Source organism: Leishmania donovani, chromosome 18 (genome assembly GCF_000227135.1).
Source record: "Leishmania donovani BPK282A1 complete genome, chromosome 18".
NCBI classification, from domain to species: domain Eukaryota; phylum Euglenozoa; class Kinetoplastea; order Trypanosomatida; family Trypanosomatidae; genus Leishmania; species Leishmania donovani.
The window spans coordinates 214,393-235,109 of NC_018245.1; the positions used below are offsets into that span (position 1 = coordinate 214,393).

General features: G+C 52.1%; 6 protein-coding genes across 6 annotated transcripts; 3 read left to right on the forward strand and 3 right to left on the reverse strand.

The window, feature by feature from the left end:
• Window positions 1-1,843: 1,843 nt before the first annotated feature.
• LDBPK_180540 (hypothetical protein, conserved) lies at window positions 1,844-3,385 on the reverse strand (the record flags this gene model as incomplete). Its single annotated transcript, XM_003860020.1, has 1 exon — window positions 1,844-3,385. One exon carries the CDS (start codon window positions 3,383-3,385, stop codon window positions 1,844-1,846), a length of 1,542 nt encoding a protein of 513 aa, XP_003860068.1.
• Window positions 3,386-4,045: 660 nt separating this feature from the next.
• Window positions 4,046-5,113, reverse strand: LDBPK_180550 (hypothetical protein, conserved; the record flags this gene model as incomplete). The annotated part of the gene is made up of 1 exon (XM_003860021.1): window positions 4,046-5,113. The coding sequence occupies one exon, from the start codon at window positions 5,111-5,113 to the stop codon at window positions 4,046-4,048; it is 1,068 nt and encodes a 355-aa protein (XP_003860069.1).
• Window positions 5,114-5,948: 835 nt separating this feature from the next.
• LDBPK_180560 (vacuolar ATP synthase subunit c, putative) lies at window positions 5,949-7,187 on the reverse strand (the record flags this gene model as incomplete). The annotated part of the gene is made up of 1 exon (XM_003860022.1): window positions 5,949-7,187. One exon carries the CDS (start codon window positions 7,185-7,187, stop codon window positions 5,949-5,951), a length of 1,239 nt encoding a protein of 412 aa, XP_003860070.1.
• A 1,812-nt stretch (window positions 7,188-8,999) lies between these two features.
• Window positions 9,000-12,197, forward strand: LDBPK_180570 (hypothetical protein, conserved; the record flags this gene model as incomplete). The annotated part of the gene is made up of 1 exon (XM_003860023.1): window positions 9,000-12,197. The coding sequence occupies one exon, from the start codon at window positions 9,000-9,002 to the stop codon at window positions 12,195-12,197; it is 3,198 nt and encodes a 1,065-aa protein (XP_003860071.1).
• An 866-nt stretch (window positions 12,198-13,063) lies between these two features.
• Window positions 13,064-14,035, forward strand: LDBPK_180580 (peroxisomal enoyl-coa hydratase, putative; the record flags this gene model as incomplete). The annotated part of the gene is made up of 1 exon (XM_003860024.1): window positions 13,064-14,035. One exon carries the CDS (start codon window positions 13,064-13,066, stop codon window positions 14,033-14,035), a length of 972 nt encoding a protein of 323 aa, XP_003860072.1.
• A 5,125-nt stretch (window positions 14,036-19,160) lies between these two features.
• On the forward strand, window positions 19,161-20,426 carry LDBPK_180590 (RNA binding protein, putative; the record flags this gene model as incomplete). Its single annotated transcript, XM_003860025.1, has 1 exon — window positions 19,161-20,426. One exon carries the CDS (start codon window positions 19,161-19,163, stop codon window positions 20,424-20,426), a length of 1,266 nt encoding a protein of 421 aa, XP_003860073.1.
• Between the last annotated feature and the right edge of the window lie 291 nt (window positions 20,427-20,717).

Genomic DNA, 20,717 nt, shown 5'->3' on the forward strand with positions numbered 1-20,717 from the left:
CACAATGGTTTTTTTTTCTTTCTGTTCTCCGAGTGTTCTCAGGCCTTTCAGGCACGTCACCGGTATCACTCGCGCCTCCTCCATGCCTCTGCTACGTCCTTGTCTTCTTTCCCTTCCGCTTGCTGTATGTTTGTTTTCTTCATGAACCGTATGCATATTGAACAACAACTTGCAGCAATCCTCTTATGTAACTGCGGTTTTCGTTGCGTGCCTGCGTGCGTGCGTGTGTGTGTGTGTGTGTGTGTGTGTGTGTGAATGGGGTCGCTGCTACTGTTACACACAAGTTGTAGAATACGCACGCGCCCCCCTCCCCGCCGTCGATGACGACGATGGCTCAGCAGCGACTCCAGAACAACAGTAAAAAGAAGATAAACCGAAAAGGAAAAGAGCGAGCAAAGAATGGAGAGGCGAGGCGGGAAAGGCATTCATCCCGAACAACGATAGAGAAAAGGGGATGAAAAAGGGGGAAAGCACAGCGATGCTGCAAGAAAGGAACACCGAATGGCGTGCGTCGCCGGCTGTGGCTTTCGCTTCGCCACACACCCCAACGTGTCGGTGTTTGAGAAACGCGAGCCAGAAGGAGAAAGGAGTTGGTGGCGGTGGAGGGGGGCCGCACAAGGTTCGACAGCAAGAGGGGTTGCAGGCCAAACCAGCATCCTCCAGTTCCTCTCTCCCCTCTCCCTCTCCCTCTTCCCATTCTGCGCAATCCCTGAGCACAAAGACATGCTCGCACCGTCTCCCCGAGGTCGATGTGTTCACATGCGTACGACGCCGACCTGGAAAGTCGCACCGACGAAAACGATGCCGCGCAAAGCAGAAAAAAAGAGGACGGCGAGGACGAGAAGACGGACGCAACCCACGCCCACTACACAGGACGAGAAGAGACAAATACATACTAGCATGGAGGAAAAAGGAAGACGGAAACTCACACAGGCGTACGAGTGCATGCACGTATGTTGACAGTTACCGGAACGAACGGACACGCACAAGCACGTACGGGGGAGGGAGTTGACAGAAGAGGGGGTGGCTGTGACCATAGTAGTGGTTGCAGTTGCAGTAAGAAAGAAACAGCGGGAGGGTGTTGGAGAAGCAAGCCGAGTCAACCATCCAGAGATGCAGAACCTCACCTCCTCCTTCCCCCTCCCCTCTCCCCCCGAAAAAAAGCGTAAAAAACGTCGAGAGAATACCACACAAACGCGCGCCCCCTCCCCCACATATGCATATTAGGAGAGAAAATAATGAGACAGAAAAGCAAAAAAAAAAAAATAAAAGAAAAAGGTAGTGCAGACGCAGCAGCGCGATAGAGCAACAGAGAGACGTAAATAAAGGATCAGCCAGACATGCACACACACACACACACACACACACATGCCCTAGGAGAAACCATGTGCAAGCACCTGAAAAGGCAAAGAAGCACAGAGAGCAAAGGTGAAAGAAAGGAGTAAGCCCTTGCTTGGTTAGTTTTCCTCATTTGCCTGCTTGCACGACGGCTCCTCGAAGTCCAGAGGAGCACACCATCACGGCAACGACAACCACAACAAGGCAGCTGGGAGAGGGAGACATCAGAAAGACGCAATGTGGAGGCAGGGGGGGTGGGTGTTGTCACTGCGTCGCGCTGGAGAAGAGCAGAGCACCAACAGCGAAAGAGGTAACCTCATGAGCAACGGTAAACAAGAGGAGACCGTACAGCTTTCTCATAAGTCCGCGCTGGTCTCCAGTACATTAACAGTCACCTGAGTCCCATCAAAGGAAGCTCTACTCGCGCGCGCGCACATACATAAGCTTTCTGCCTCTTCGTTGCACCCACCCCCCTTCCTCAGCCCACCCCTCTTTTCGTCCCTCACTACTGCTGTTCCTTGAACTTCGTTGCAGGAAAAGCTGCGACGCTGCGTCTGTAGTGTCGCCGCTGCTGCCCCATTCCTTCCGTCACCCTCGTCTCCTCTGGCAAGTCTACAGCTCTTGGCGCATCGACGCAAAGGACACGGTGTTGGCGACTTGCACTCGCTTTCCCCTGACTTTGCCCGCAGCGAGACTCTGCAGGCGCTTCCGCACCGTCGTACGTGGACGCGGCGGCGCTCGCAAGCGGCGACGTCTCCTTCTCTGTCAACGCCGCGGGTGACTGCTCGTCTAGCAGAAGGCGCAGCGCCGTGCGAACGCGGCGGTCCAACAGCTTCGGTTCCTCCTCGTACTGGTAACAGAGAAAGCCGACAGAGAGCAGATATACGGTGCACACGAACCAGTGGCGCGGGTAGGGCAGACGACCACGCAGGTTCTGTGTAAGCAGAAAAGAGCGAAGCGCGTGCATGGAGCAGTACAGGGCGAGATCCATGCGACGTCCCTTCGGCTCGAGCAGCGTTGCCAGCCCAGCTATGGAACTCAGCGCCGTCACCGTCTTCGTGCCTCCGCCCCGGTGTTGCACACCAAAGCAGGCGGAGCGCAGAATGATTGCAGTGTACAAGGCGAGAAACAGGGCGCTAATCAGCATCGAGCGCACGTTTTGCATGATCGTGGAAACTGGGTTCGTCATGAGACGCCTGCGTTGGAACGCCAGCATCGACACAAATCGAAGCGGGCCGTAAAGCGGCACGCCCATGGTAAGGATGTTCTTAAAGATGAAGATCATCGCCCACACGTTGCACGAGTAATCGCCGTGTGCCACCTTGCAAAGGGTGTTGGCGCCGCTTTGGCCGAAGTTCTCGATCAGGGGAAGCTTCCTCGACCAGCAGTAGTCTACAAGATCGGGGAGAAGACGCTGGCGGCAGAACCCAGAATGGCCGCGGATGAGCTTCTCTGGAAAGGTAGAGGCGCGGTTCAGGAAGCCTTGGTACGACTTCGGCAACGTGTTGGGGTTGAAGAGACAGCCGTAGGCGATTTGAGACGAGCTCAGACACATGAGCACCACGTCGTAGTGGTGGAACTCCTGAAGGATCTTTGGCATGCGTGGCAGAAGGTAGCGCAGCGAGAAGGTGTGGGCGCTGCGGACGAACAGGTACAGGCACAGCTCCGTGCGCGTCTCCTTGTTCATGACAAACGCAGGCGTGGCGCTAGTGCAGCCCGCCAGCAGCGACACAAACTTCTCCGAGACTCCGAATGGCGTGAGGATGCGAAGCAGTGTCTGCAGGCAGAAACGGAAGCTCGAGAAGCCGCCGAAGACGGCCGCCCATTTCAAAGGATCCAGCGAGAGGAATTCAGACGGTACGCGGACTAAGAACGCTCTGGAGACACCATGCTTCACTAAGGCTTTCACAACTCCCATGAGAACGCGTCCAATGGCGGCGTAGATGCTATTGCGAATGACAATCTTCAGCGTGTGATTCAATGAGAGATGCTCGCGATACTGGATCTCTCGCAGCTCGCCATCGCTGGGGCTGGTGGGTTCCTGCATTTTTCGTCCAGCAAGGCGTAGCTTGCGAAACTCGACTTCCTCTTCGGATCTCGCCAGTCTCTGCTTCTCAGCGCTGAATGAAGCAGATATGTTCTTTTTACTGCGCCAGGGAAACGCCAGGCACGCCTCTATGGTAGAAGGTGTGTACTATAAGCTCTATGTGCCGCTGCCTTTTAAAAGAAAAAAAAAGGCTGGCCGTGTAGTGATTTATGCGAGCTTCTTCGGAGACATTCAGTTGAGGGGTTGATCGGCAGAAAAGAGGGGAAGCAATCCGTGCCGTTAAAGGCGTTGGCCCGAAAGGGTGGGGGAGAAAGGCAAGATGACAAACAGTGCGAGAGGAGTGAGCACGACGAGAACGATTTGCTCTCTTTTCCAACGGCATCTGCAGCCAATGCGTTGCGGAGAGAAGCAAAGCTGTAATTTTTGCTTTTGCTGAGCCGCTAAGGCTACCTCAAGAAGAAGTCCAGAATGAAAAGGACTGTCCTGACTACCTCTATGCCGACATTGCCTGGGGTGGCACCAGCTCAGCATGGCTGCATTGCAGGCAGAACCAAAAAGGCGAGAGAAGAGCTACATAGACATGAAAAAGAAGCACATGACGCACAGACCATGGCAAGGATGTACCACGAAAACAAAGAAAACCAAACAAGAATGATTGCACTAGAGGTCCGAAAAGAAAACCTCCTTCTCAAAGGCAACAGAATCTTTGTTCACACGGCGCACAAGTATCATCTCCCCATCTTTCTCGAAAAACTCCTTGGCAGCCCGCACATTTGGTTCGTCAAGGGTAATAAATTGTGCCTTACGCTCCGCCTCCCTGCGCCTCCGCTCGCGCCGCAGCGCTTTCTCCCGCTCCAGTCTCTCCAGCTTTGCCTTGAAGCGGGCTGCTTCTCTCTTCTGCTGCTCTTTTTTCCACTTTTCGATCCTCTCCGCCTTCTCTTTCTCCTCGGCGGAGTCGTCGACAGAGAATAGGGAAGCGCGAATGTTGGTCTGTCTGTCGTCTATTAGCTCGGTCTGCAGAACGAGTAATCTCTTTTTGTCGCTGTCAGACGCTTTCAAGGAAAATGCAAGAAAGGGAGAGCGGGATGTGGCTTTACTGACAGCGGGTAACTCGGGTGCCTCTTTTTTGATAGCGTGTCGTCCATTGTCGTCGACGACGTACCACTTGGCTCTCTCAGATGTTTCGTTCGAGCACGCGTACTGGAGCTTTACTCCCGAAAACATGACAGATGCTGGTGGTGTAGATACGTTGAGCATCCTCATGGCTGACCAGTGCCTGCCTGCATAGCCAGATGACACACTGGTGTAGTACGATCCATTGAAGGACGACACTACAGAGAGCACGCGGCCACCTTCATAAATCATGTAATGCTGCTGAGCCTCTTGCAGGTTAGGGATGACTGAAATCGCATTGTAGACAAAGCCATCCTCAGAGCGGAACACAACAACTTTCTTGTCTTCCGCCTCATTAATGGTCGTCGACAGAAAGATGTACGCATCGTCTTCCTCCATGTAAATCGCATTTCCGTTAAAATAAACCTGATTCAACACTCCAGTAAGCTTGTCGCCTTTGAAAACAAAGCGTCTTTCGCTGTTTTCTTTGTAAATGGTAGCATTTTGAACCTTGAACGAGAAAGCAGCATATTCCGCGTCTCCATCCTCCGGCTGCTGCACCTGTTCATGGGGACAGAAGAGCTGATGATCGACCACTATTCCCCTCAAGCACATGTCATCAACGTTCTTTATTACTTCAAATGTCGAACCACTGTCAAAGGTGCAGTGCGTAGACGCAATCGTGTTTGCATTCTGATCATCTGCAGCAACAGTGTGGAAGCAGAGCGAGCTGTTAGAGAACTGAACAGCATGTTGTGATAGCTCTGCCTCTGCTCCCAGAAGTGTGCTTTGAGCCAGCTCTACAGACAATGCATCTGCACAAGCGCAAGCAGATGCGAGAAGAAATAGGACAGCAATAATATGGTGATGCATGGTGAGGCTGCCCAACGTAGCGTGCCTCACCGCAGTTGAAAAAAGAAAAGGTAGAAAGGTAGCCCTTGAGAGGCCGGTAAATCACGGTAAGTTGCTAGACTGGGCAAAAAGGGAACAAAAAAAGAAAACGCATGGACAAGGAGGTGAGACGTTGTTTCTCGGCATTGGAAGTAGGTGCTTTGTGGCACAAATCATTGTGATATTATTACTATTAATCGCTCCTCGAGCTTTATCGCCGTGAGGCTCTGCTATCCAGTCTCACTGCTGCTCCCAATCTGTTTAGGTGCAATTCCGGCTGTGTAGCAGAGCAAACGCTACTGTGGGAACCACTAGAAATGAGGTGCTAAAAACTCCTTTTTGTTTGCAGACACAAGCCTTCTATAGCTGTGAAAGTAATGCGGGTTTGCCTTTTTTTTGTTGTTGATTGCCCTTTCCCTCCTCAAACTCTTTCGCTTCCCTTCGTTCAGCAAACTCGTTCCGCAACGCTGACCTCATACCTGCGGATGCAAAGATCGATAATAAGTGAAAAGGCATGACTTTAAAAACAGAGCAAACAACCCTAAAACTACCCCTACCACTACTTTTGCACGTTCGTCACTTTCAAGGAAACATAGGGGTACTCCTGCTGTAAAGCACCAGTATCAACAGTCACATCATTCGCCAACGGCGTCGTCAAATCGGGGTACACCTGCGCAATGCGCTTGCGGATTTCGGCCTCCTTATCCGCAGGCACCTGCAGCACCACAGCAATGAAGCGCGGCGGGAGTCCGAACTTCAGAAGCGCCTCGATAAACACCCTCACCGCCTTGAGGTGGATCCAGGCAACATAACAGGTGCAATACTGCTGCCACAGAAGCGTGTAAAGCGCCTTCTTCTCCTTTTCAGCCCTCTGCTGCAGGCTCCGCAACTCGGCGGAAGAAAGGTCGTCGGTGCCCTCCACTTCGCGGATAACATAACGCTTCTTTCGGCACGCCGTCTTTACATCATCCATGACTTTCCGGAACATAACAATGCTGTTGAGCACGTATTCCTTGTCTTCGGCCACAACACGGTTCGACTGCGGGCACACATACTCGTTCATCTTCCAGTAAGTCGCCATCCATTCCTTTTGAGCCGCCACAGGTACCGCTACGAAAACGGTGGCCAACAACTCCGTGTCGACAAAGCACTGATAGTCCCGATTATAGAGAGCGACTAGCTCCCGAATTGGGCGGATGGACAGGTTTCCCTCACCCTTCCGGTTCGCCGCTATGAGTTTGTTGCGAGTTTCATTGTACTCCGCCAGCATGACACGGACACGCTCATCAGCTGTAGCGTTGATTCGGGAAAATTTCTCTATTAGGTTCTGAATTGTCTCCTTGGGGTCGAACTGCGCAGTGCTCCACAGGAAGTTCTTGATGTAGCCAGCGGACGACATTTCCTGAGTTTGGTTGATTCGGAACGTCGTGACTACACTGCGCGGCTTTCCGGACGTTTCCTCCATCAGCCCAATCAGCTTCTGCAGAGTATTTTCCATCATTGGATCCAGTTTCGCTAACTCATCGCTTGCCTCCATGAGAGAGTCCAACGTTCCGATCTTGAGGCTGGGGATAAAAAAGTGGCGAAACGTCTGTCCCAGAGGTCCCATCTGACGCACAAGCGCTTCATATTGAGCAGACTGCAGGGAATCCTGCGACTGCTGCAAGTATGGCAGCGCAAGAATTACAAAACTCTCGGTCATCTCTCGAAGGGAGATTATTCTGCCTGTGTAGGCCTTGCGGTGTACGGACGAGAAGTGGATTTTGAGCGAGGAGATAACTGAATGTTTCAAAAACATTGAAGCATTGATAGAGCAGAAGGTCCCAACACTCCGACAGTCCCTTTACTACTAAAATCAGCATCTCTGTTTGCATTGCATCTTCAGTTCGCAGTGTCGCGATATGGTCGACGGTTTCACTTTTACTTGTATCGCAAGAAATGCAATTGAGGCTGCTGAAACCACATTGCACCCACCGAAGCCATTGTCCCTTGTCTGATCATTTCGCAGTGTGAGTAGCCTAATCTCAGTAATTTGGAAACATGGAATAGCAAAACTCTCACTTTAGCAGTTCCTTGATACCACCTTCGCATCCGCGGTAACGACAAACGCAAGGTATTGCAACCTGCAAGTTCATTGAATTCATCACGCGAAGGCAGAGGAGAAAAATATATTACCGTCACTGTGGCCATTTTACGAGAAAACAAGAGTGAAACTCCACTCTACCCGGCCTGTCACAGGATCCCATCTCGTGGCGCGAAGCAGACCTAGACACACATTACAGCAATACGCCGGCCCAGCCAGCTGAGATCACGGCCCCTGCCTCACACTCTACCCGTCTGCCCCGCAGGTCGCCGCACAGCCCCCCCCCCCTGCCAGCCGCCACCTGGTGCACCCCTCCAAGTCACTCGGGCCACCACCCATGGGCAGTGAGGACCAGCTGGGATACACTTGAGTGAAGCTGACACTCTGCCCATCAGGGGGATGATACGCGTTCGTTGTCACCGGCCGCTCCGACGCAGCGCCATCCAGGGGACCTGGCCGCCCACATCGGTAGCGGCAAATCGCCCTCACCTTTGTACGTCGTAAGCACCTGGCCCTGACACCACCAGAAGTGGTTCGGCGCTAGCAGGGAGAGGACGGCAGCCTGGTTTCCTCGCAGAGTGGATGGTGGACAAGGATGGCGCGTTGGGGTGTTCTCCCTTATCATGAAGTCGTAAAAGCAATACGCTATGAGCATATCGGCGTTACACCTAAACCATGAGCACGCTTCTCGAGCGCAGGAAGGATCGCCGAGGTTGATCTGTGCCGGCTGGCCATAGCACATAGAGTCGCTCTCTCAACGGCGTGCTTCTTATCTCGAGCGTGAGGAATGTCGTGTCCAGAAAGGCTTTCAGCCCCCTCTCCCAACCCGAGCACCGGTGTCTGCCGCAGTTTTCAATTCTCATGCCTCTTCCCAGTGTATTCGATCATCACGTCAGCAGCATCGTTATTGAACACAAGGAGTAAATGGCAAGGTGGGCCAGAAGGCCTTTGGGTGCAGCATGCCATCCTTCTCATCATACCGCGCCCAGAGGGCCCTCTATGAGCGGAGCTCGTCGCCGAGAAAAGGCACTTGGATCCCTGAAAAAACAATCGAGCAAAGCATTTTTTTCTGTCTTTTGTTCTCGCTGTGGAGAGGGAGGATTGCTTTACACATTCAACTATTAAAGCCGTTGGAGTGCGCAGGCTTCTGCACAGAAGCGGTCCTCTATCGTGGCCTGTAAGTACTTGACACAGCTGCAAAAGCTGATGCTGTTGGTTCTGAAGACAGCTGACAAGGTAGTGAACTTTCTATGGAAAAGTAGTTTTCAATCCGAGGCTGTCGAGGCTGTCTTTTTTATCTCTCCGTCGCTGCTGCTTCTTGTCAGCCCCTGGTCAAGAAAAAAAAATACCACTGACTATCCGAAGATCCTCGCACCATCCATTCTGCTGCTAACTATCACTTTCGCTTGACCTCTCTGTCTCCCACACCTTTCGCATCTACCACTCTTTATTTTTTTTTCCGTTTTGCAGCGCAGCCAAATTTCATTCTCTCATTTTTTTTTGGCTGCCTTGCCATAGAACAGCAAAATGGACTTTCTTTCCTTTGACAACGGAGTGATCAAAAATCCATTCTACCGGAAAGACGTTGTTGACGGCGACGGCGGCTACAGCACTCATCGCAAATGGAATCGACAACCGCGCGACGCTATCAACAGCGCCACACCGGCATACACGCGCGATCTGCTGTCCGAAGACAAGACACCATTCCAATGCAACCCAGCAGCTGTGTGCTTCGCCGATTACGATGTCGGCATAGAGCACAAGATTGTTGTCGCCTTCACAAACACGGCGACCGTCCCCAAAACATTCCGAGTGATGCCCATTCTGCCGAGGTACGCAAACGTGGTGAGCGTTGAGTACACTGTTCCACCAAGAATATCACCAGGTCTGTCGTGGAATGTCACCGTCAAATACCGACCTTGCGATGTGAGTGATATTTCCACCGCCATATATGTCAAGACTGATGAGGGCTACTTTGCAGTACCGCTCACCTCCTCGAAGAAAGCGTTTGTCTTTTCTGTGGAGCCGAGGAGCGTAAGTTTTGGCACCGTGATTGTGGGCGAAAAGCGCGCGAAGGTGATTACGCTGCGAAATAGTGGGGCAATGCCGGGAACTGTGATTGTCGGTGGTGATTTCAAATCTCTCCTTGAGCAAAAACACACCAATCCTGTCGATGGCAAACAAATGAGCTGTTTCCGAATTTCACCGCAGCAATACAAAATAGAGATTCCATCCTTCTCGAAGTCGCTGATAGTACTCAGCTTTGCCCCGCTGAATCCGACGCAGATCAACAGCGAAATTACATTCACAGAGAAGAACAGTTCTCAGCTACCTCATGCCATTTCAATTACAGGCAGCAGCACTAACCTTCCAGTGTTTCTTACAACGGGAAAACTAGAATTCGGGGCGTGCTTTTACGGCGAACGGTACTGGGATGAAGTGAGCGTCGTTAATAAAGCCAACATTGCCGCGGTTGCAGAGTTTCAAGTTCCTCCTTCGTTGGTTGGCGCCTTGTCTGTCTCCCCGTCGCGTGTGTGTGTGCAGTCTGGTGAGGAATACAGCGTGCGGGTTGTTTTTACGCCTTCGAAAGACCTGCCGAAAGATTTCTCTTCGGTAATCAAGTGCGTCGTACAGAATCAAATACTGCCTCTCACTTTGAACGTAGACGGCGTGCTATCGCACCGCGCACCCTGCTTGCCGTCCACTGCCTTTGATATTGGCACGATCCCGCTGCAAACGATGAGATCAGTACAGGTGCCTGTTACGAACGAATCGAGTGTGAAACAGCTCGTTGGATTCGACAATCTTCCTCCTTGGGTCGTAGTTACCCCTGAGGTTTTGGCGCTCGTACCTTTTGAGACGGCGAGCTTCACCCTCAAGATGGAGGCCCCGCAGGAGGGCCGTTTTTCGCACCGCCTGAAGCTCATAAACGAGTTTGGTGACACGCAGCACATTTCTGTTAGCGGACAGGGAGCGCGTCCTCCGTTAGCGCTGTCAGCGCGGACGCTGTTGCTTCCCCCCTGCAACATTGGCCGCAGTGTTTTTGCAACGACAGTGCTTTCAAACACAAGTGGGAAACTGATTCAGTTTAGATTTTTTGTCCCGCGCTTTTTTTTCAAAGTGTCTCCTAACGCAGGTTTTTTGCAACCCGGCGAAAGTGTTGTGGTGGCTATCTTTTTCCATGCACCCATGGAGTACGAGTACGTGGAGTCCCCGCAGCCGGCCGCTCCACCGCATCGGGCGAGGCCGAAAAAAGACGTCTCGATTGGATTCGTCTCCGATGCACCGCCACCGCAAAAGCAATCTATGTATGATGACTGGGAGTCTGGCAGCGAAAAGGAGCTATGGAGCAGGCATAAGCAGTTTCGAATTCAGTGCTGCTTGAACGGCTTAGACGATGAATGCTGCTTTATTGTGGTGAGGTGCTGTGCGGTGAGGCCATCTGCTAGGATCGAGGAGGCTGAAAAGGCACCAAGCACGCTACCAACAAAACAACAGAAGCCGACTGAAAGCGATGCTCGCCGGGTGTCCGTAAAGGGCTTCGTTGTCGCAGATAGAGATGAAAATGTTGCAAAGTCTCAAAGCTACAAGGGAGAGGTGTTCATCGAGTTTGGGAAAGTGCCCATTCATCATGCTTCTATTCGTTCGTGCAAGGTGCATAATACTGGCGATGCACCTTTCATGATTCGCGCTCCGCCGCTGAACCCGTTTTCTTCGTTTTCTATTCTGGCTGTGGCATTCGACGAGGTACCGCCGCACACCGAAGCAGAGATACACTTCTCCTTTCACCCAGACGCGTACGGGAAATTCAATGAGCTAATAAAGGTGGAGCTGGCTATGCCCGATGACACAGTCGCTTTTGTTTTTGTGAACATGCAGGGGACATGCAGCCCGACACAGTTGACCATTACTCCAGCAGAAAGCGTTTTGCAACAGGACGCTTCCTCTATTGTTTCTGTGGAGCATCTGGCGTTTGACTGTACGCAGAAGAGCGAATCCACGCGGAAGGGTTTGAGCTTCCACAACGTGGGCTCTTTCTCCCTTGAAATCTTAATTACCAGTTACACGGAGGAAGGTGAAAATGCGCATAACGTGAGCAATGCTGTGCTTTTTGATCCGAGCGACATACTGCCCTTTCTGGTGCACCCGCGTGCATTCACCCTCCAGCCGAACACGAAGCAGATTGTGGATGTTGTGTTTGCGCCCTCGGATGCTGGGGTGTACTCGAAACGACTGAGCATTGCTGCCAGCGGCGAAACTCGTGAACTCGCTCTCGAGGGTCGAAGTGTCAGTGGCGGCATCTACTGCTTTGTGCCGATCTCAGATGTGAAAACGGGTAGATCAACCGCAGTCTCCTTCGAAGGCGGGATCGGTTGCCAGCCTGACTACCCTGTCTCACTGTCCTTTGCGGAGGAGGAAAGCAAAATACTGATACTCGGTAATCTTCTCAAAGGCCTCAGTGTGGAATACAGTGCGCAGAACTGGGAGCAGACGCGCCCTCTCGAAATGTCACCGGAGTGGAGCGTGACACCGCTTTCGCAAGTTATTGCAAGCGGAAAAGAAGCACGCCTCTCCGTGCATCGCTCCTTTGCAGAGGATGAGGAGGGTGAAGGTGTTTTGTGTGGCATCAACTCGCTCTTTCCATTCCGATTCACAGTTGTTTTGAGGGGTGAGGGCGCAGAGCTGCTAGCTTACCGTACCCTTTACGTTGTCTGCACCGATTAGCGTTGCCCGGCTCTACAAGTCTTTTATTAGCCGAGTGATGGTGTTGAGGTTGTTTGTAGCTGCCTCTGTGTTTCCTGCACGCTCCCATACCGATGGACGCTAATATGCGTTGCTGATCTTGCATCCGAAATGGAATGTAAACATGTAGATAGAGATAGCGGTTACTTTTGTGTGTGCGTTTCATTTTTATTTTTTCTTTTGCGCGGTCGCGTTTCTTTCCCGCTTGTGTGCAAAGAGAAAGAAAGCAATCAGAGCCTCCCAACTTCACCCTGATATTTGAACTGTGATAACCTTGCAAGCCCCAAAGAGAAACAAAAAAGAGGGCAGCAGCTTCACCCGTGCAAGAGCACAAAAAAAAAAAGGTCTGCAACAACGCCGGTAGTACAACGTTGCTCGGATGGTGCCTATTTCGCATTGTATGTGCTGGATGAGGCCAGCGGAGGTGGCGAAGCAGCATCATCTGCTTTGCTCCCTCGAAGTAGAAGAAAAAGCCGGCGACCTGTGGACAGGAAGGAAAATAAAGAAGCGATCGTCGCTACTTGTACTCGGAGAAGCGTTTCCCGATCCTGCCCACATGACCTCAACATTCAACCTCGGCGTGTGCTTTTTTCGAGGGCTCATGACGAATCCTTGCTTGGTCTGCTCTACGTCTTCTCGAGGCTGCTTCAGCAAGTTTTCCCACTTCAAGTTTACGCTTGGTAGATCGCTGCGAATCCGTGCACTATTCAATCTCTCTCTCTGGTGCACCATGCCTTTTGTTTGTTTGTTTTTCGCTATTGTTGTTTGTGTGGCTGCACGTTGAGTGCGCTACTTCCGTACATTTGTCCATTCGGGATGCTTAAAAAGGGAGTCCAAAGCCGCGGAATATGAAGAGGTGCTGCCGGCTGCTTTCTGCGGTAGAGGCAGCGTCGCTCATACGCCGCGTTGGTCCCTTTGCAGTGCACCGTGGTGAGACCAAGGGCGTCATTGAAATTCTCTCCGGCGACCCCAATCACCCTGTGAAGAAGCTCAACCTTCTTGGCCTCGCCTATGCAGCCGCTCTCACAGAGCTTTCAGAGCTACTCTCTGAGGAGCTCAACGCTGAAGCCCGTGTCGCCATCTTCGCAGCACGTGACGGGTGCTCGTTTTCGGCTGGCATCGACTTGAAGGAACTCTCGGGAATGCGGCCGCCTTCTGGCAGTGGAGCCGCTGCCACTGCAGCAGCGTCGAGCGGCTCCAAAGCCCATGCAATGCTTCTTCAGAACCAGCACCGTGTGGTGCGCGCTTTCCAAGATGGAATATCTTCGCTGGCGCGGTGCCGCATTCCCATCATCGCCGCGATCGATGGCCATTGCATCGGTGGGGCTACATCGGTCGCTTCTTCATGCGACGTGCGTTACACCACAGCACGTGCAACCTTTTCTGTGAAGGAGGCAGCAGTGGGTCTCGCCGCGGACATTGGCGTGCTGCAGCGTCTTCCCGCCATTATTGGTGAGGGACGCACGCGCGAGCTTGCCTTTACGTGCCGCGACTTCAGCGGTGTGGAGGCCAAAGCAATGGGCTTTGTCGAGGAAGTGTGTACAGATTATCCAGCGCTCCTCACCCACGCGCGCAAGCGCGCAGCACAGATAGCTGCCAACTCGCCACTGGGAGTGCAGAACACAAAGTTGGTCCTGAATTGGGAACGGGAGCGCGCGGCCCAGACGTCGCTCGAGTACCAAGCTGCCATCAACGCCTTTAGTCTGCACTGCAACGACATCCCAGAGGCAGCGCGTGCGTTTGCTGAGAAGCGAGCGCCCGTATTCACTGATTACATGGTGAATCCCAGAGGAGGTCTGCCGCATTCAAGGCAATCGTGACTGTAATGGCCGTAAGCAGTCCTCCTTGCGAGGGGGGTTTCCGCGTGTATGCGTGCCCCTGTTTCTTCTCCCACACACACGCGAGCGAACAGGAGGTTTTCTTCCATGCCTCCTCTCCTCTCTCCCCTCCATGCGACTTTTATCGCGCCTTTCATGTTTATCTATGTGTGTATTGTAGCAGAGTCTTACCCTGCTCGAATTCCGGTTTCCGTTCTTTGGTGTGGATGCTAGCGTTTCTTTTTTTTTTTTGTTTTGTTTTCGTTTTGTTGTGTTTGCTTGCTTGTCTGCCTTACTGTGTTGCTGTTTATGGTTTCGCATTGTGTGTGTGCGTCACTCCTCTGTGGTGAGCTCCTCTCATAACTTCTGCCGCCCCACCAGTTTACTCTCCGGCGGCACAGCAGCTGATGGGGTTCAGCGTCTTATTTATTGCGCTCCCTTTCTCTTGGGCCCCTCACATCCTCTCCGAACGAAGTGGCACGCGAGAATGCGTCCCTCTGACTGCCAGATGTCGGGCCTACTACCCAAAGCAGCAGAAAAAAAAGCAAAGAAAAACAGAATCATCGCTAGAACCGGATCCTTACACCGACAAGTGATCACGATGCAACGGAGGAGAGGGAGAGTACGGAATCGAGTGAAAGTCCTGTGTGGTCTCGTGCTCCCTCCCTAGTTCTCCCAACCCAGAAATATTGTGCGCCGAAGAAGCATTTAAGCATTACCCTGTATTATTGTTTACCCCGCACCGCTATATAAGTACTCAGCGGACTTTGACGCAATGGCTCCTCGCCGTTTCTCGTTGCTGCTGCTTACTCCTTCCCACCTACCCCCACGCCTCTCTTTCGGTGGTATCGGTGCCATACACCTTTTTTTCGTTTCCGACGCCCTCGCCGGCTCTCATGACTCTCGCGCGCTCGCCCTTACCTCTTCCCCTCCCCGCCTCCCCCCTCTTCCCTTTTTGCCCTCACCGACTCCAACACGAAAACACACAAACACACATGCCTGCATGGAAACGCCGATGCATCACACACTCGATCGCAGATCTCCAGCAAAACTAGCTCCGCATTCTCCCCTCTCTTAAGCAACGAAAAAAAGGAAATCGCGTCTCTCCAAAAGACCAAACAACAACAAAAAGTCCCTCGACAGCTGAACAACCAAAAAAGAAGAGACGCGAAGCCTTCATCAGCCCCAAGCACGTATTACTAGTAGCTCACTGGTCTTTCTTTGTTGTCTCGTTGTGGTTGTGGTTGTTGTGTACCTTTGTGTGTGCGTGTGTCCCACGCCTCCCCTTTCCCCTCTCCTCTGTTATTTTTGTACTCGTGATCCCGTCTCTCTCCCTCACCCCTCAAACATTATCGTGGTCCAGACGCGTTCACTCTTTCTTTTGGCTTTCACTTATTTGTCGCACCCAAGTATTTCCTACATACCCCCCCTCTCTTTTCTGGCTTCGACCACCTCTTTTGCTTTTGGTGTTGTTTTCCGTTTGTCGTCTTTCTCACTACACATCTCCCCTCTCCCCACGCCCTTCGCATCAGCTTGTTGCTGTTGTTGCTGCTGCTGCCCATCACCCACCCTTCTTTTAGCCACTCCCTCTTTTCCCCAGCATTCTCCCCCCCCCGTCTTCTCCTCGCTTCCCTACGAGCTTGCTCGGAGAAGAGTGAAGAAAGCAACAACGACAATCCCATATCTTTTTTTTTTGCTTTTCTTTCAGTTGTTTGCTTCTTGGGTTGGGATTCTACTGTTATCTACACCTCCCTCTACCTCCACTCCCCCCAGCTGCCTTCACACTTTTTTTGTTTCTTTCGGCCCTCCCCGCACACATCTAGCCCTTCCCTTTCCTTTCTGTGTGTGTGTGTGTTTGTGGGGTTGTGTTTCGCCCCCCCCCTCCCTCGTCGTTGTTATTGTTTGCTTTCTTCGCTCATCTTTCATCTGATTTTTGTGTGTGTGTGTGTGTGTATGTGTGTGTAGGTTTTGACCGTTCCTTTATTTTTTGTTTGCTTGGCTTCCTTTTCTCCCTCCCCCTCCCCGACTTTTTGTTTGACACCCTCTCTCTTCCGTCTCATCTACCCAACCATATCTGCCTCTGTTTTTTTTTCCTTCTGCCGTTTTTGATTTTTGGTCCTGTTCTGCCACCTGTGCTCTCCTCATCCAACACACTCTTTCTCTCGCAGATTCTTGTGTGTGTGTACGTCTGCATCTTCCGTCTCTAGTGTTTGTCTGTGTGCCAAGGCGTTTCGGTCGTTTTCTTGTGCGTTTTTTTTTCTGCCTTGATTTTCTTTTGTTTGTGTTGTGTGCTCCCCGTTTTTTTTTAGGTCTTACGTGTTTACATTTCCCCTCCCCTTTTGTTGTTTTGTTTCCGGTTGTGTTGATTCCCTCGCCCCTCTCCATCTCTCTCGCGTGCTGTGTGTGTGTGTGTGGTCTCTCTGTCTTCTCAGGTTCTTTTTCTTGCTGTTGTTGTTTTCTCTGAGTCACCTTTGACTGTGCGTCATTTCTTTTTTTTTATTGGTTCTTCTTTCTTCGTTGACCGACTGCCACTCCGAGAATCAGTCGTTTGTGTGTGTGTGTGTGTGCTTCTTCCTTCACTTCCTGTTTCGTAACTTTCTGTGTCAGTGTGTCTGTGTATTCGGACAGCAACGGAAACGAAGGGGATTGCCTGCAAGACGAAAAAAAACGAAAAGGAGAGAAAAGGATATCACCGTGGCGGCAGCACGTAGGAAAAAGAAGCAAAGTCGAGCAAGCAATAAAGGTAGTTGTTGAGTGAAACAAAAAAAAAAACAGAAAGCATACACGTCGCGAAAACAACAGCAAAACTGAACGAGAGGGGCCAGCGGCAATAGACAGAGAAAACGAAAAGGCACTTCAAAGCAGAGCAGGAGTGGCAGAAGAGTTGTGCGCGTGTTTGCTTATTTTTTTCGTGTGTGTGTGTGTGTGTGGGTGGGTGGGTGTATGTGAGAGAGTCCGATTCCCTCCACGAGAAATTCTCGCATCTCTCTGGCCCCTCTTCTGGTGGGCTCGCTGTGGTCTCCCTCCTCTTTCTGCGTAGAAACGCCTTCCCACTCGCGTGTGGTTGCGTTTTACTTTGCTTGTCTTTCTGTCAATTTTTTTCCTCTGTCTTACCTTTTTTCAAAGACCAATAACGAAAAAAAATTCTCAAAAAGCCGGGAACGACTTTGTGTGTGAGTGCGTGCGTGAGTGTTCCTTTTTTTTTTTACTGGGTTCTCGTCGTTTTCTTGTTTCCGCTTTTTCTGTGTGTTTCTCTCTCTCTTGGTGTGTGAGTGGGTATCTTCTTTCGCAACGCTACTTCACCGCCTCCTCCCTCCTTCCTTGCACCCCCCCCCCTGCCTCGCCCTCGCTGCCCATCAGCGCGCGTGTCTCTGTGTCTGAGTGATTTTTCATCTCCCATTTTTTTCGCTAGTGCACTACCCATTTACGTGCAGTCGAAAAAAAAGCGGAGGACAGACCCAAAAGTGGCAGCGCTCGTGCTTCTCTGATTTTCTTTGTTACTGCTTATATCCATACAGACGTATTTCCAAAGAAGAAGATACACTCTTCCCCCCCCCTCCGCTTCTTTTGGTACTTGCATTTCCGTCTTCCCTCTATTGTCGCTCTTCTTCGCGTGTCTGTGTGCCCGTGTGCGTGTGTTTGTTTCTCTTTGTCTTTGCGCCGCCATCCACCACCCCATATCCACCTCCGTTTGCCTGCTGTCTTTTTTTTTCTGTCCCTACGGGCTCGCTTGTCTCCTTGTCTGACCGAAGAAAAAAACACACGAAAAAGAAAGGAAACAGTGTCGTTGGACTGTGTGTGTGTATGTGCAGGTGATTCTCGCTGAGATTGCTTCTTACAGTCGCCTATCGGCTTGTGAACATCTCTGTTCGTTGTTGTTGTCCATTCTCTTCGCTCTTTCGTTTTTTTTTTTTCGCCTTTTCGCGCCTGCTTTCGATTCCTCCTCCTCCCTTCCTTCCTTCCTTTGTGAACGTGTGGCAAAACAAGCAACGGTACAAGAAAACAACAACCAAAAGGAAGAAGGTGCGTATTCTCTTCTGTCTTGCCTCTTGCCTGGCTTGTGTGGATCTCTGACGCTCTGTGCCACCCCGTTTGTGCGATTCCCTCTTCTCTTTACTTATTTCGTTGCTTTATCTTCCCCTTCATTTTGTTGTTTGTTTGTCTTCTGTTATTTGCCTTCGCATCGGTGCTCTGTACGTTTCTAGTTGTTGTTGACCCCCCACCACCACCACCTCTCTCTCGTATTCCTTTTCTTCCCCCTTTCCGCTTTCTCCCTACCGCTACTCGTGCTAGTGTGGTGTACTCCCTTTTCTGTTCGCTTCTTTTTGTGCGTGATTGTGTGTGGCTTTCGCTCTTTTCTGTGTTCCCTGTTGTTGTTTTCGGTGGCCACCTACGTTCTCTCGCGTCTGCTGGAGCTTCTCCTGTAGGACACACAGGCAACCATACACGTTTACAGTATTACGAAGTACCCTGTGTGCCGCTGTCGCCCTCATCGTTGTTGTCTCGTGCTTTATTTTTCCGCCTCGTGCTCACGCTCTTTTGTTATTGTTGTTCTTTCTTGTTTTTCTTTGCTGCTCTTGGTTTTGTATTGCCTCTTCCAACGTAGAAACAAAACAAAAAAGGGGTGAGGAGGGGGCAACAAAAAAAAAGGCACCAAAGAAAAAAAGCAAAACACAGCAGATCATCCCGCCGCACTCGCGCCCACTCTCTCTCTGTTCTTTGGTGCTCCTCCCCCCCGCCCCGCCCCGCCCCGCCCTCCCACTTCCCTTTTTCGTTCTACCATTCTTCCGCTTTGTTATCTGCTGCAAGAGCAAGCAACAGAACGTACTTGTTATATAGATAGATAGATAGTTTGCGTCCCTCTCGCGCACGCGCACTCTTTCGATTCCTCGCGTTTATCTGCCCCGCTGGTCTCCTTCCATCTTTGCCTCGTCTGTGTGTGTGTGTGTGTGTGTGTGTGTCCATTTATTCGTTGGTTGATTCCCTCTCGCTCTCTTTTTTTTTTTTGTTCTGTATCCGTCTTCGCCCTTTTCCTCTTCTACTGCAAACGTGGTCCACTCCCTTTCTGCTGGCAAGCAAGGGCACACCACCGCAGCACAGACAGAGAGGCCCAGTACATACAAAGGGAATGGAGCGTGCGGCCACTCAAAGCCAGAGCATCTACTCCAACGCCAACACCAGCAGCAGCAACGCTAACACCTACGGTAACACTGTCTCCTCCTACCTGTCCAACAACAGCCCGAACGCAGTCATGTACGGCGGTGGCAACAGCAGCAACGGTGGTGCACCTTCGTCCACCTCGGTCGCCACGGTGTACGCCTCTCCCACGCAAGCTTCGCCGAGTCAGGCGATCCGTCAGCAGGCGCAGGGATCCGCGCAGCAGAATATGAGCCAGTCGCAAACGAGCACCTCCTTCAACACCTACGGCGGCGGTGCGGCCAGCGGCTCCGGCAGTGGCTTCTTTTACTCCACTCCGTCGGCGCAGGCGCCGGGGGCGCAGCCCATGTACTCTGCCAACGCCTCCGCCGCGGCAATGTTCCCAATGCGTGGTGGATCCACCTCCATGACGCCGGCGCAGCCCACCCCAACCCAGATGCTGACACCTCAGGCCAACGCTGCCGCCGCGGCGGCAGCGGCAGCGGTGTGGACCAGCGCTGCGGCAAACATCAACGCTGGCAGCAAGCTCTTCGTTGGCCAGGTGCCTGCAGTGTGCACTGAGGACCAGCTCCGCCCTCTGTTTGCGCAGTTCGGCACTCTGCTAGAGATCAAGATCATGCGGGAGCCGAACGGTCGTAGCAAGGGTAGCGCGTGGGTGCGCTACGAGCTGGAGGAATCTGCGCAGCGTGCCATCACTGCCCTCAACGAGAAGCATGTTGTGCCGCCACAAACGAACCCGCTTCGTGTTCAGTTTGCCGCACCCAGCACCAACCGCATCCCGCAGCCCCTATCGGCCCTTGGCTCCATCATGCCGCCTTCTGCAGTCATGCAGCCGCAGCCGCAGCCAAGCTACGCGACCGCAGCGACTTATGCCACCCCGCAGGGCTACGCCGGCGCCACCACAGCGTACATGCAGGGACAGTACGCGACCTCGCCCAACCTGATGGCTGTTCGTGCCTCTCCACAGCAGCAGGCAGCGGTGCAGTCTGCGCCTGGCAAGATCGAATACCTGCGCAGCAACCAGCCTGGCGGTCTTATCTACTCCACCGCCTCCCCGACCGCTGTTGATGCGATGCAGCAGCAGCAGCAGCAACAGCAGCAGTCGCCACAGCAGCAGCAAGTGGTGTACACAACCGGTGGCCAGATGCGCGCTGGTGTCATGTACACCCCGGATGCATTTGCCATGACGAACCAGATGGCTGCCGCGCCGCAGCAGCCGCATCAGTGGTGCAGCTAAACCGAACCAACAATTTATGAGACCCTCCTGTTTTGGTTTTGCTTGCCCTTTTGTCTCATGGTTTGCCTCTTCTTCGTTACGGTGCACAGGATACATGCTGTATGTGTGAAGATACGTGTGCATGCATCCATATCTATGTGCGGGTACGCTTTTATTTATTTTTGTTTTGAATCCAATGTGTTCCTTGCGTCTGTGATTCTGTCTATGTATGTGTAAGTGTGTGTGTGTGTGTGTGTGTGTGTGTGTGTGTGTGTATGCACGAACGTGCTTGCTTTCACGTTATTTTGTTAC